This window comes from Mesoplodon densirostris, chromosome 4 (assembly GCF_025265405.1).
Source record: "Mesoplodon densirostris isolate mMesDen1 chromosome 4, mMesDen1 primary haplotype, whole genome shotgun sequence".
In the NCBI taxonomy this organism is placed as follows: domain Eukaryota; kingdom Metazoa; phylum Chordata; class Mammalia; order Artiodactyla; family Ziphiidae; genus Mesoplodon; species Mesoplodon densirostris.
Window position 1 is genome coordinate 75,346,322 of NC_082664.1, and position 13,600 is coordinate 75,359,921.

Sequence of the window (13,600 nt, forward strand, 5' to 3'; positions counted from 1 at the left end):
GTTTCCAAACATTAACAAGAGAGATGGACTCTATCACTCTGAGCATTTACAATTAAAAAAAAAAAGATGTTAATAGTCCCCTAGAAAGGAAGCTAAGATGATGAATGGGTGCCTATATAGATTTAGTACATGGTGGCCATGCTCTGTTATTGTCCTGTGCATCCCTCAACCACAGCCCTTCCCGAGTTGCACTCTGGTCACAGATGTTTCTTTCTCTTCCACCAGACAGTCAGCTCTCTAAGGGAAAGAGACACATGTGCACTATGTTTGGTCATAGCATAGAGAAGAGCCTAAACTCACATCTGCTAAATAAATCATCCTGTGGACTTAGCAACATGGAAATGAGGCCTTGGTGGTTCAACCACTGAGGACTCAGGTTTCTGGGCTCCAGGAGCTTTACTGGTTGATACCACATCCTACAGTCCCCGCCCTGTATTCTTGGGTTCCTGCTCTAGGCTGGAACAAATGGTCTGCTCTGAGTCATCATCTGTGGGTACCCATGTGGTCACTACATGTTTCTCACACAATCACCCAGAGAACGTTGTCAGGTAGACGGAGTGGGGGCGAGGCAGCTTTCATAGAAAGCCTTCTAGGATGAAGCATCACAAAACCAGAGGGGAACAAGAGGTCACTGAGCCCACTTGCACCTCCTTCCTCTCCTGGGGGGCTAAAAAGAGAGCAAGGAGGAAGCACCAGCAGCTCCGACCTGGGCAGCCTTCCTGGGAAGATGCAGCCACACCTGTTCCTGCTCCTGTTAGCCTTTTTACTGCCCCCCAGGGCAAAGGCAGGTGAGTGACCATTCCCACCCTCGGAGGCCCAACCTCTTACCCCAGTTGGCACCGATCACCTGCCCCTTCTGCACATCCCTGATCCATCTATCCACTGGGAATATTCTGAACACCAGCTCCCGTCCCACCTCATATCCCCAAGTATGATGCTGGATACTCCACCAGCAGGAGTGACAGAGAAAAGGTTGTTCTCAAGAAAAGCCAGTGGGTACTATCCCCTCCTCCAGCCCTACCTTTGCTGTGTGGAAAGTCGAACTTTCCTAGAAGTGATGGCAGAGGGTCGGAAACTGGAAAAGAGAAAATAATCAATTCCCCTGAAGAGGGCAGAGTGGGTCTGGCTTCTGCATCTAGGATGAGACAGGTGCTCCCTCAGCAACTGCTCAGCAGACCTCGGAGTTGGTGCTGTTGCCTTTGCTCAGTCCCCAGGCTCCTCAGTCCTTCCTCACCTCGCTTTTCTTTTCTTTTCTTTTTTTAAAAAATATCTTTATTGGAGTATAATTGCTTTACAATGGTGTGTTAGTTTCTGCTTTATAACAAAGTGGATCAGTTATACATATACATATGTTCCCATATCTCTTCCCTCTTGTGTCTCCCTCCCTCCCACCCTCCCTATCCCACCCCTCTAGGTGGTCAAAAAGCACGGAGCTGATCTCCCTGTGCTATGCGGCTGCTTCCCACTAGCTATCTATTTTATGTTTGGTAGTATATATATGTCCATGCCACTCTCTCGCTTTGTCACAGCTTACCCTTACCCCTCCCCATATCCTCAAGTCCATCCTCTAGTAGGTCTGTGTCTTTATTCCCGTCTTACCCCTAGGTTCTTCATGACCTTTTTTTTTCCTTAGATTCCATATATATGTGTTAGCATACGGTATTTGTTTTTCTCTTTCTGACTAACTTCACTCTGTATGACACACTCTAGGTCCATCCACCCCACTACAAATAACTCAATTTCATTTCTTTTTATGGCTGAGTAATATTCCATTGTATATATGTGCCACATCTTCTTTATCCATTCATCTGTTGATGGACACTTAGGTTGCTTCCGTATCCTGGCTATTGTAAATAGAGCTGCAATGAACATTGTGGTACATGACTCATTTGAATTATGGTTTTTCTCAGGGTATATGCCCAGGAGTGGGATTGCTGGGTCGTATGGTAGTTCTATTTGTAGTTTTATAAGGAACCTCCATACTGTTCTCCATAGTGGCTGTATCAATTTACATTCCCACCAACAGTGCAAGAGGGTTCCCTTTTCTCCACATCCTCTCCAGCATTTATTGTTTCTAGATTTTTTGATGATGGCCATTCTGACCGGTGTGAGATGATATCTCATTGTAGTTTGGATTTGCATTTCTCTAATGATTAATGATGTTGAGCATTCTTTCATATGTTTGTTGGCAATCTGTATATCTTCTTTGGAGAAATGTCTATTTAGGTCTTCTGCCCATTTTTTGATTGGGTTGTTTGTTTTTTTGTTATTGAGCTGCATGAGCTGCTTGTAAATTTTGGAAATTAATCCTTTATCAGTTGCTTTATTTGTGAATACTTTTTCCCATTCTGAGGGCTGTCTTTTGGTCTTGTTTATGGTTTCCTTTGCTGTGTAGAAGATTTTAAGTTTCATTAGGTCCCATTTGTTTACTTTTGTTTTTATTTCCATTTCTCTAGGAGGTGGGTCAAAAAGGATCTTGCTGTGATTTATGTCATAGAGTGTTCTGCCTATGTTTTCCTCTAAGAGTTTGATTGTTTCTGGCCTTACATTTAGGTCTTTAATCTGTTTTTCTTCCTAAGCCATTAGTGGCTCCCCTCTTTCAAGGATGAAGCCACTGTTGGGCAGACCAGAACTTCTCTCCTTTCCAGAACCCCACCAGCATTGGCCCTACCAACAACCCCTTTCCAGAGGCCCATTTTGTGCGTGTGTCAGTGGGGGGTGGACAGGGGTGTGGTCATTCCTTCATGTAGCCAACAAATACTTATTGGGCACTTACTACATGTCAGGCCCTGGGAAACAGGCTATGATGACATCTAGATCCCTACTCTAAAGTCCTGAGCACTGGGAAGCAAGGCGATCCTAGACATCACGGGATGACAGGGCCCTTAGAAACTCATTGAAACAAAGCATAGTCAGGAGAGGAATGTTCAGAAGCCTCTAGGACCTTGTTGTACCTAAGACAGGTATGCTCACCTCCAACTATGTGTGGAAGACAGTCTCACAGACCCAGACTGCTGCTCTTCCCTTTTCTAGAAGAGGATGTTGAGGCCCCTCACACCCCCAACCTCAGGCCAGGCTGGACCTGCAGTGCCCAGCAGTTCTGAGCATCAAGCTGATGCCTGCCAGGTGCAGTCAGTGGTTGCACACAAGCAGAACAGTCTTTTCCTTCAGGGGAGATCATCGGGGGCCATGAGGCCAAGCCCCACTCCCGCCCCTACATGGCCTTTCTTCAGATCTGGGACCAGGATGACCAAAAAAGGTGCGGTGGGTTCCTGATTCGAGAGGACTTTGTGCTGACAGCAGCTCACTGCTGGGGAAGGTGAGGAACCGCAAGTAGCCTGCACCCTCCTGAAAACCCCTGGCAGGGAGCCCTGCCTTTTTCTCTGGAAGCAACCAGGCTCCTGGGAACACATGAGCTGGGAGGGCTCCTGAGAGGGTGAGAAAGAGGGCAGGGGGGAGGGGCAGGTCAGTGCCAGAGGCATTGCTGCAGTAAGAGAGACTAGAGATAGGGCCTGCCTTGGTATCAGAATGCAAACTAATGCAATTTCACATGTTTTCCTGGGGCTGACAATCGGGAACCACTGTGCCCTTACCAATGGCTCCAGAATCCGACCTTGGCTGCCAAGAAACAGAGGGCACAGACAGTTCAGCCCCCGGGGCCCTCCTGTTGCCTGCATTTCCCCTCAGCTGCAGCCCTGCCCTGGTGTCACCTGCCCTTCACGGCTCCTGGGCTGTATCTCCTGTGACTCCACCTCCTGCTCTGCTCTCTGTGCAGCTCAGTCAAAGTCACCCTGGGGGCCCACAACGTCAAGGATCGGGAGAGGACCCAGCAGGTCATCCCAGTGAGAAAAGCCATCCCCCACCCAGACTATAATCCTAAGAACTACTCCAATGACATCATGTTACTAAAGGTAAACCTCCTTGCTTCTCCTGCCCTCCTAGAAACCGATCATTTCCCCTCCCACTGCCACGCATCCCTTTCCTCCCTCCCATCTGGCTGCCTGACCAGTCCCTGTGGCTCAGGTGAGAGGGAAGACACTGCAGCAACATTGCCATGTCCAGGCCCGGGGACCACTGGCTGAGCTGGACTCTCTTGTCTCTTCCCATCAGCTGGAGAGAAAGGCCAAGCAGACTGCAGCCGTGAGACCCCTCAGCCTGCCCAGGGGCAAGGCCGGGGTGAAGCCAGGAAAGGCGTGCAGTGTAGCCGGCTGGGGGCAGGTCGCTATGGGCACGTACTCAGACACACTGCAGGAGGTAAAGCTGACCATACAGAAGGATCAAAAGTGTGCATCCCACTTACACAATTATTACAACAATGCCATTCAGCTGTGTGTGGGGGACCCAAAGGAAAACAAAGCTTCCTTTAAGGTGAGAATGACCACCTACCTTGCCTGGCTCTGGGGAGACACGTGTTTGCAGAAGATCTGGGACCAGGGGACCCAAACAGTGTGGGAACTGCCCCACCCTCTAAGCTGGAACCTTTCTCTCCAGGAAGAGAAGGGGGAACAGCCGGAGCTCGGAGTGCCTAGGGCCCCTGCAAGCCTACAAAAGACCTATGGTGAATCTAAACCTGGTGCTCCTTCAAAGGGGGAATTTGCAACACACTGAGGCACAGGTGTTAGAAAACTGGGCTTCCTGAGTGTGTGGTAGTTAAAACCAGGTGCCTCCTCAGGACTGGAACCCACCTGGCTTAATGAGCTCATCCTCCCTGCTGAGCTCATTGGTGGGTTGGTGTCAGCCCACCAACCTGCTTCCATGTCCTTGAACAGCAGCTTGGAGCCAACAGTCCCACAGCGTCTGGATAGAGAAAGGATCTGAGACGTGGGGGAGGAGAGAGTGCTGTCACCTGGTGAAGTGAAGCAGTGACAATGTCCAGGGTCAGGGCTTGGCAGCCGAGGGGACCACGGGGGCCTGCCCTGCCCTTTGATCTCCTACCTGGAGGCCATGCAAGGTGGCCTCCCCCGAGAGGGGGCTTGGGACGGCAGGAAGGCAGGACTAGGAGGAGACCTGGCTCAGTGCTTCCCCTTCTCTGTCCTCAGGGGGACTCCGGAGGCCCTCTGGTGTGTAACAATGTGGCCCAGGGCATTGTCTCCTATGGACAAAAAAATGGGTCACCTCCACGGGCCTGCACCAAAGTCTCAAGTTTCCTGCCCTGGATAAAGAAAACCATGAAACGCCGCTGACTGTGGAACCAGACCTTCTTCCCTGGAGCTGATCCAGAATCACACTGGGGGGTTTGGGGTATCAGCAGCTGAATAAATGTCTCTCAGCTGAGCAGGAAGGGCTGGCTTCTCGTTTACTCATTGAGCCTTCTTCATAGGCACCCACTCTATGTTTCGAAAGCCAACGACAAAATTTTGCAGTTTTCTGCTTCCACCTCTTCCCCCTCCCACCATCTCTTCCTATAAACCCCATGCAAAGCTGTTACCCAGGTCCTGCATACCCACACCTCTCTTTCAGGGCCTGCCCTCCTGCCAGGGCTGAAGCTGAGCACCATCAGGAGAAAACATGAACCTCTCTGGTCCTGGGGCTCAGGGTGAGCTTCTTGGCTCCTCACCCTGTGTTACATGGCGGAGAGGAGGGGATCACACCATGGGTCCTGGACACCAAGCAGGCACAGCCTGGAGCTGCAGCTCCAGGACAGAGCCCCACCACTGGGGAGGAGAGGCACCTTCCTGAGCAGACGTTTCTCTCCCACAGCCAGGGAAGCCGGCGCAGAGCAGGGGTGGGTCTCATGAGAAGCTCCTCATTCTCACCTGGGCTGAGTGTCCTCCCAGCCCTCCTTGGAGCTCACGGACCAGCTCTGCCTTCAGTCCCCAGGCTGCCTCTGGTCCATCCCTGCTCACCACCACGAGTTCTCAGAGTCCACCAACTCCTGTCCCCTCCAGACCACACTGATCTGAGCTGACCCCTTCCTCATATCCTTCCCACCCAGGACACCCTGAGCACCCTGGGGTTCCAGCAGGGCATCACCACTGAGATGCCAACCCAGCTCATGCCCTGGCAGAGAGGGGTATCAGAGGGACCAGGCCTGTGCTGGCACCAGGCAGGGCCCATGAGGGATGTCTCTCCAGAACCCTTGGCCCCATCTCTCTCCTAGGCAGGGCAGCTCAATCCCCACATGCAGCCCAGTGCCCCCCATGTGTTCAGGGTCCACTGGCCACCTGGTCACTCAGTAGCCTGAGTCCCTTTCAGCCTGTCCCTTTAGTCACTGCTGGCCTCTAGGCTGAGATTCCCTTCTGGTCCCCTGGGACCTTTTGAGTTAGAAAGGGCCCCTGTCTTTAGCAGGACTGAAAAGCACAATGTTTTTCATCAATCAACACACGCACTGATTGAGCACCTACTAAGTGCCAGACATTGGGGTTGTACAGTGGACATAAGACAGGTATAACAGTGAAGAGCCAAATCTGACTACATGTTGGATCTGCTTCTTTTACTTTAACCTTTGCTTTCCATTGCTTTTGTTCACTAAAAGGATACTGTCTATTCACAATGGCCTGCCTCAGGGAACCCTGCCTCTCTGCCTGAATGTTAAACGAAAGTGCCTTTGTTCAGGGAAACATCCTGACCCTGTCCACCTTTGGATGGCTGCAAGAAAGAAGAAATTGGACTTCCCTGGTGGCACAGTGGTTAAGAATCCGCCTGCCAATGCAGGAGACACGGGTTCAAGCCCTGGTCCAGGAAGATCTCACATGCCGCGGAGCAACTAAGCCTGTGCACCACAACTACTGACCCTGCGCTCTAGAGCCTGCAAGCCACAACTACTGAAGCCCGTGCACCTAGAGCCCATGCTCCACAACAAGAGAAACCACTGCAGTGAGAAGCACATGCACCACAACAAAGAGTAGCCCCTGTTCGCTGCAACTAGAGAAAGCCTGCGTGCAGCAACAAAGACCCAATGCAGCCAAAAATGAATGAATGAATGAAAATAAATAAATAAATTATTTATTTTTTTTTTTTTTTAAAAAAGAAAGAAGAAATTATCACATCCCCTCCCCGAGGGAAGAAATTAGCACATCCCCTCCCGAAGGCTGGCCGTTCCAGGGGACATTTGCCAATCTTATGGCCTTTTTACCTTACTTCCTCATCTCCTCTCCCATCTCTATTCTATAAAAGAAACTGGCATCCAAACCAAGATAAGATGTTTAGTTTTGAGACTTTAGTCGGCCATCTTCTCGGCCTGCCAGCTTTGCGAATTAAGTCCTATACCTTGCCTCAATACCTCGTCTCTGATTTATTGGCCCATCATGCAGCAAGCAGAGCGCACGTGGACTCGGTAACACAGGTTCTATCATCTGAGCGCAGGCGGAACTGACAGTGTTGACTTTCATCTGAATCTTTAATCTCCCTTCCCACCTTCACATGATTCCACCCGAGGGGCCTAGATCTCTTTATCCCTGTGGGAAGTCCACAGGGATAAAGCATTTGTGTTTGTTTTTATTGCTGGTTACACTCTGTAGAAGTGCTATCACATGAGACTCTAGAACAAGTCATTTGTTTTCTAGATGTGAAGATCCCACTCTGCTCACTGGAGCATCCTTGTCCCCTAGGGGAGAGGGTAGCAGGGAGGGAGGAAGAATGAACAAGGGCAGCCTTATTTCTTTTACTCTAAAAGTAGCAGGTAGGAATGTCACTGCACACATTCAGATGGTAGGAAAACCCATATGAAGTATTTGTTTGAAGGCAATTAGAATCTGAGTCTACACGCTCAGCCTGTTGGATGGACGAAAAACATGATCCCTGTCATGACTGCAAGCTCCTGCCTGTGCAGATGAAACTGGAATCAGGGAGGCCCATGTGGTCTGGACAGATGGAGAAGCGTCTCTGCTCTTTAGGCCATCATGGTTACTGCTGCATCCATACAGTCCAAGACGACCTAGACTTTTCAGACTTAGAAAGGAAAGGCTTGGAGGCCACATGTAGAGTATGTGATTTTTTGCTGAGCAAGGATCTCCCTGTGCTGGGCTCACCTCGCCAGACACTCCTAGCAGCCATCTATCCAAGGTCTTGCACTGCTATGCAGCACTGCTTGGGAGGTGAGCGTCAGTTCTAGCTCTGTGATGGTGCCATCCTGCCCCCAAAACACACCATGCTCCTCTGCAGCATGGGGTCAATACGTTGGGATCACGTAACCCTCAAAAGCATGCCGTTTCCCATTTTTGTGCACAAAGCATGCAGCAGCGTAATCTCCTAATGACCTGGGAACTTTTACAAAGGAAGAGCAGTGATGTCACACAGCTTCTGATTTAGAGCTGAAAAAAACCCTAAAACATACTAAGGACCTGGCTCCTTGATTGAAAAAGACAAAAAGGAAAATATAGAAACAAAAAAACACAGCATTTTAAAAAGTTGCCCAGCCACATACATGTTCAGCTCAAGTATTACATTTATTTTGAGGAAATGGTTTTATGATTTAAAACAGGTTTAAGAATCTTTGTTGTAGACCCTCATTCTCCTTTGAGAGATGAGGGAGACAAAGTCCCAGGAGGGGGTAGTGACCTACTGGAGGCACCATAGAGTTAGGACAGAGCCTGGACTGAGCCAGGCTCCCTGACAACCAAGCCAGCAAGAAGCCTTCCATGTTTTCTAACCCCTGCCCTTGTGATGACTTCCTGGCATCCCTGGACAAGACATGAGCCTCTGCTCAGACACCTACCTCCCCGGAGAGCAAGCCTCTGGGCTCCCGTGGCAGCCATTCTCTGACAAGTATTCAAAACACCTTCCTGGTGAGCTGGTCTGTCTGCTCATGGGCACACTTAGATGGAGGCAGGTAAGTACCTGAAACATGCTGATTCCTTCAAATCTTCTTGTCCTTAGAAGTATCCTCTGTCCCCCACCTTCAAGGAAACAATTCTTGCCTTGCTTAAAGATCTCTGTAATGGAAATAAAAAATGAAATGCAGTAAAAACATCTCCGCAATGACCTCTAACGAAATGCCTCTACTCACCAAGACCCTCTCCCATCACCCCTCCTGCCCTCCAGACCCACAAGAAGACTCAGGTCCCAGTGTGGATGGAGAGAGAACTGCCAAGCCAGCTCTGGGTCGAGAGACCTAAAGGGATGCAAGTTTTTGCTAATTTCTCTTGGGAATGTGCATTGGAACAGGGATGGCTCTGCCTTCCCTGCCCATGACCATACTTCTGCCAATAGCACTCACTGTGGACTTGCAGAACTTCCAGGGTTTATTTCCTGTCTTGGTATCCCACACGATACCCTTTTGGCCAACAAACACATTTCACTATGAAAAAAGTTCAGCAAAAGTTTCCTTTCTTTCCAGAGGCATATTGCTAGACTACGTTTCTTATTCGGAGTCAAGAGGCTCAATGAACCTGTGTTAATCAGGTAAGACAAAGAAAATCACATCTAAGCATGTAATAGTCAAATTAATGAAAATCAGAGATAAAGAGAAACAGTTGACCATAGGCAGAGGGGAAAAGAAGTTACATTACTTGAGGGGAAACAAGAATCACAACAAGCTTCTTGTCAGAAATAATCGAAGTCAGAAGGCAGGGAAATAACATTTTAAATGATTGAAAGAAAAAATAGGCAACATATTTCTGGAATTCAACCTAGAATTCTATGTCCAGTGAAAATATTGTTCAAAAATGAAGACAAAATAAAGACATTTTCAGAAAAACAAAGGTAAGAGAATTTGTTGCCATCAGACCTGCACTGCAAGAAATACTAAAAGAAGTCTTCAGGCTGAAAGGAGATGATTCCCCCATTTGTAAGCAGGAAGGGAAAAATAAAAGTGTAAAATATGGACTCAAGATGGTGAAGTAGGAAGACCCCGAGCTCACCTGCCCCCAAGAACACATCAAAACTACAACTACATATAGAGCAACTCTTGCTGAGAATAACCTGAAGACTAGCAGAATAGCTCTTCTACAACCAATGTTATCAAAGCACATATATGCACACACAGGGAGTCTGGGAAGAGGAGGAGATGATATCTAGGCAAGACCTTTATCCATAGTGATGACCCATAAAATGAGGGGATGTCACAGACTCAGGGATCTTCACTGTGAAGAGAGGGGGTTTGAGCCTCATATTAGGCACCCCAGCCCTGGGGTCTGACACTGAAAAGGTGAGACCCATTAGCTGGTTTAAAAATCATTGGGCTTACTGGAGGGCTCTCCCTAGACTCCACTCTTGAAGAGTGCACAGACTTGTTCCCAGTCCCCGCACCAAGGCAGCATACTGAAAACTGCCCGTGTTTTTTTTTCTTTTTTTTAAGAAAAAAAGGGAGAGAACCCAAATAAATAAAATAAGAAATGAAATAGGTGAAGCTACAACTGATACCACAGAAATACAAACAATCATAAGAGAATACTGCAAAAAAGTTATATGCCAACAAATTGGACAACCTAGAAGAAATGGATGAATTCCTAGAGACATACAATCTTCCAAGACTGAATCAGGAAGAAATAGATCATCTGAACAGGCTGATAACTAGAATTGAAATTGATTCAGAAATCAAAAATCTCCCAGTAAACAGAAGTCTGGGACCAGACAGCTTGACAAGGGAATTCTACCAAATATTTAAAGAGTTAACACCTATCCTTCTCAACTATTCCAAAATAATGAAGAGGGAACACTCACGAACATTCCATGAGTATAACATTACTCTGATACTGAAACCAGACAAATACAAAAGAAGAAAGAAAGAAAGAAAGAGAAAGAAAGGAAGAAAGAAAGGGAAGGAGGGAAAGAAAGAGAAAGAAAGAAAGAGAGAGAGAGAGAAAGAAAGAAAGAAGAAAAGAGAGAGAGAGAGAGAGAAGGAAGGAAGGAAGGGAGGGAGGGAGGAAGGAAGGAAGGAAGAAAGGAAGGAAGGAAGAAAATACAAAAAAGGAAAATCCCTGACCTACATAAATGCAAAAATCCTCAATAAAATATTAACAAACCAACTTCAACAATACATTAAAAGGATCATACACCAAGATCAAGTGGGATTTATTCAAGGGACAGACGGATGGTTCCTTATCTGCAATTCAATCAATCCTACACCACATTAACAAAACAAAGAATAAAAATCATATGATCATCTCAATAGACGCAGATAAAGCATTTGACAAAATTCAACATCGATTCATGATAAAAACTCTCAACAAAGTTGGTATAGAGTGAACATGTCTCAACATAATAAAGGCCACTTATGACAAACCCACAGCTAACATCATATTCAACAGTGAAAAGCTGAAGGCTTTTCCTCTAAGATTAGGAACAAGACAAAAAAGCCCACACTCACAATTTCTATTTAACATAGTATTGGAAGTCCTAGCCACAACAATCAGACAAGAAAAAGAAATAAAAGCATCCAAATAGGAATGAAAGAAGTAAAATTGTCACTGTTTGCAGATGACATAATATTATATATAGAAAACTCAAACAATTCCACCAAAAAAAAAACTATTAGAAGTAATAAATGAATTCAGTAAAGTTGCAGGATACAAGATGAATATATGGAAATCTGTTGTTTTTTTATACACTAGTAATGAAATCTCAGAAATAGAAAGAAAAAAAGCCCAATTACAACCCATCAAAATAAATAAAATACCTATGAATAAATTTACTCAAAAAGGTGAAATATCTATACTCTGAAAACTATAAAACATTGATTAAAGGAAGTTGAACAAACAAATGGAAAGATATCATATGTTCAGGGATTGAAAGAATTAATATTATTAAAATGAGTAATGACCCAAAGCAATCTACAGATTTAATGCAATCCCTATAAAAATACCCATGCCATTTTTCAGAACTAGAACAAATGATCCTAAAATTCATATGCAAAAACAAAGGACCCCAAGTAGCCAAAGAAATGCAGAGGAAAAAGAACAAAGCTGGAGGTATCATCCTCCCTGACTTCATACTGTACCATAAAGCTACCATAATCAAAACAGTATGAAATTGGCACAAAAACAGACACAAAGATTAATGGAACAGAATAGAGAGCCCAGAAATGAACACATGTACATAAGGTCAATAAATATGCCACAAAAAAGGCAAGATAATACAATGGAGAAGGGCTTCCCTGGTGGCGCAGTGGTTGGGAGTCTGCCTGCCGATGCAGGGAACACGGGTTCGTGCCCCGGTCCAGGAGGATCCCACATGCCGCGGAGCGGCTGGGCCCGTGGGCCATGGCCGCTGAGCCTGCGCGTCTGGAGCCTGTGCTCCACAACGGGAGAGGCCACAACAGTGAGAGGCCCGCGTACCACAAAAAAAAAAAAAAAAAAAAATACAATGGAGAAAAGTCTCTTCAATAAGTGGTGTTGGGAAAACTGGACAGCTACATGTGAAAGAGTAAAACTAGAACATTTTCTCACACCATATACAAAAATAAACTCAAAATTTATTAAAGACCTTAAACCATTAAATTCTCAGAAGAAAACATAGGCAGTGCCCTCTTTGGCATAGGTCTCAGCAATATATTGGGGGTTTTTGGATATTTCTCCTCAGGCAAGGGAAACAAAAGCAAAAAGAAACAAATGGGACCTAATTAAACTTAAAAGCTTTTGCACAGCAAAGGAAACCATCAACAAAACCAAAAGGCAACCTACTGAATAAGAGAAAGTATTTGCAAGTAATATGTCTGATAAGCAATTAATATCTAAAATATATAAAGAACTCACACAACTCATTATAAAAAAAACCCAATTGAAAAATAGGCAAGGCACAGGGAACTATATTCAATATCCTGTGACAAATCATAATGGAAAAGAATATGAAAAGAATATATATATGTATAACTGAATCACTTTGATGTGCAGCAGAAATTAACACAACATTGTAAATCAACTATACTTCAATTAAAAAAGGTTTTTAATGGGCAGTCATCTGAATAGACATTTTTCCAAAGAAGACATGCAAATGGCCAACAGATACATGAAAAGATGTTCAACATCACTAATCATCAGGCAAATGCAAATCAAAATCACAGTGAGATATCACCTCACACTTCAGAATGGTTATTGTCAAAAAAGACAAGAAATAACAAATGCTAGCAAGGATGTGTTGAAAAGAAAAAACTGGTATCCTGTTGGTGGGAATATAAATTGGTATAGCCACTATAGAAAACAGTACTGAGGTTCCTCAAATACTTAAAAATAGAACTACCATGTGATTCAGCAATTCCACTCCTGGGTATATATCTGAAGAAAACAAAAAAACTAGGTCAAAAAGTTATACCAATGTTCACAGAAGCCAAGCTATGGAATCAATCTCAGTGTCCATCCACAGATAAATGCATAGAGAAGATGTGGCATATATATATGCACAATAGAATATACTCAGCCATAAAATAAACAATGAAATTTACCATTTGCAACAACATGGATGGACCTGGAGGGTATTATGTTTAGTGAAATAAATCAGATAAAGACAAATACTGTACATTTTCACTTACACGTGGAATCTAAAATATAAAACAAATGAACGAATGTAATAAAACACAAACAGACTCATAGATACAGAGAAAAAAGCTAGTGGTTACCAGAGGGGAGAGGGTAATGGGAGAAAGAAGATAGAGGAAGGAGACTAAGAGGAACAAACGACTAGGTATAAAATAAATAAGATACAAGGATGTAATGTACAACAAGGG

At 45.5% G+C, this 13,600-nt stretch overlaps 1 protein-coding gene across 1 annotated transcript; it reads left to right on the forward strand.

Annotated features, from left to right (window-relative positions):
* Positions 1-682: 682 nt before the first annotated feature.
* Positions 683-5,183, forward strand: LOC132488083 (granzyme B-like). Its single transcript, XM_060096065.1, has 5 exons — positions 683-788; positions 3,172-3,319; positions 3,776-3,911; positions 4,111-4,368; positions 5,040-5,183. Exons 1-5 carry the CDS (start codon positions 728-730, stop codon positions 5,181-5,183), a joined length of 747 nt encoding a protein of 248 aa, XP_059952048.1. The 5' UTR covers positions 683-727.
* Positions 5,184-13,600: the final 8,417 nt, after the last annotated feature.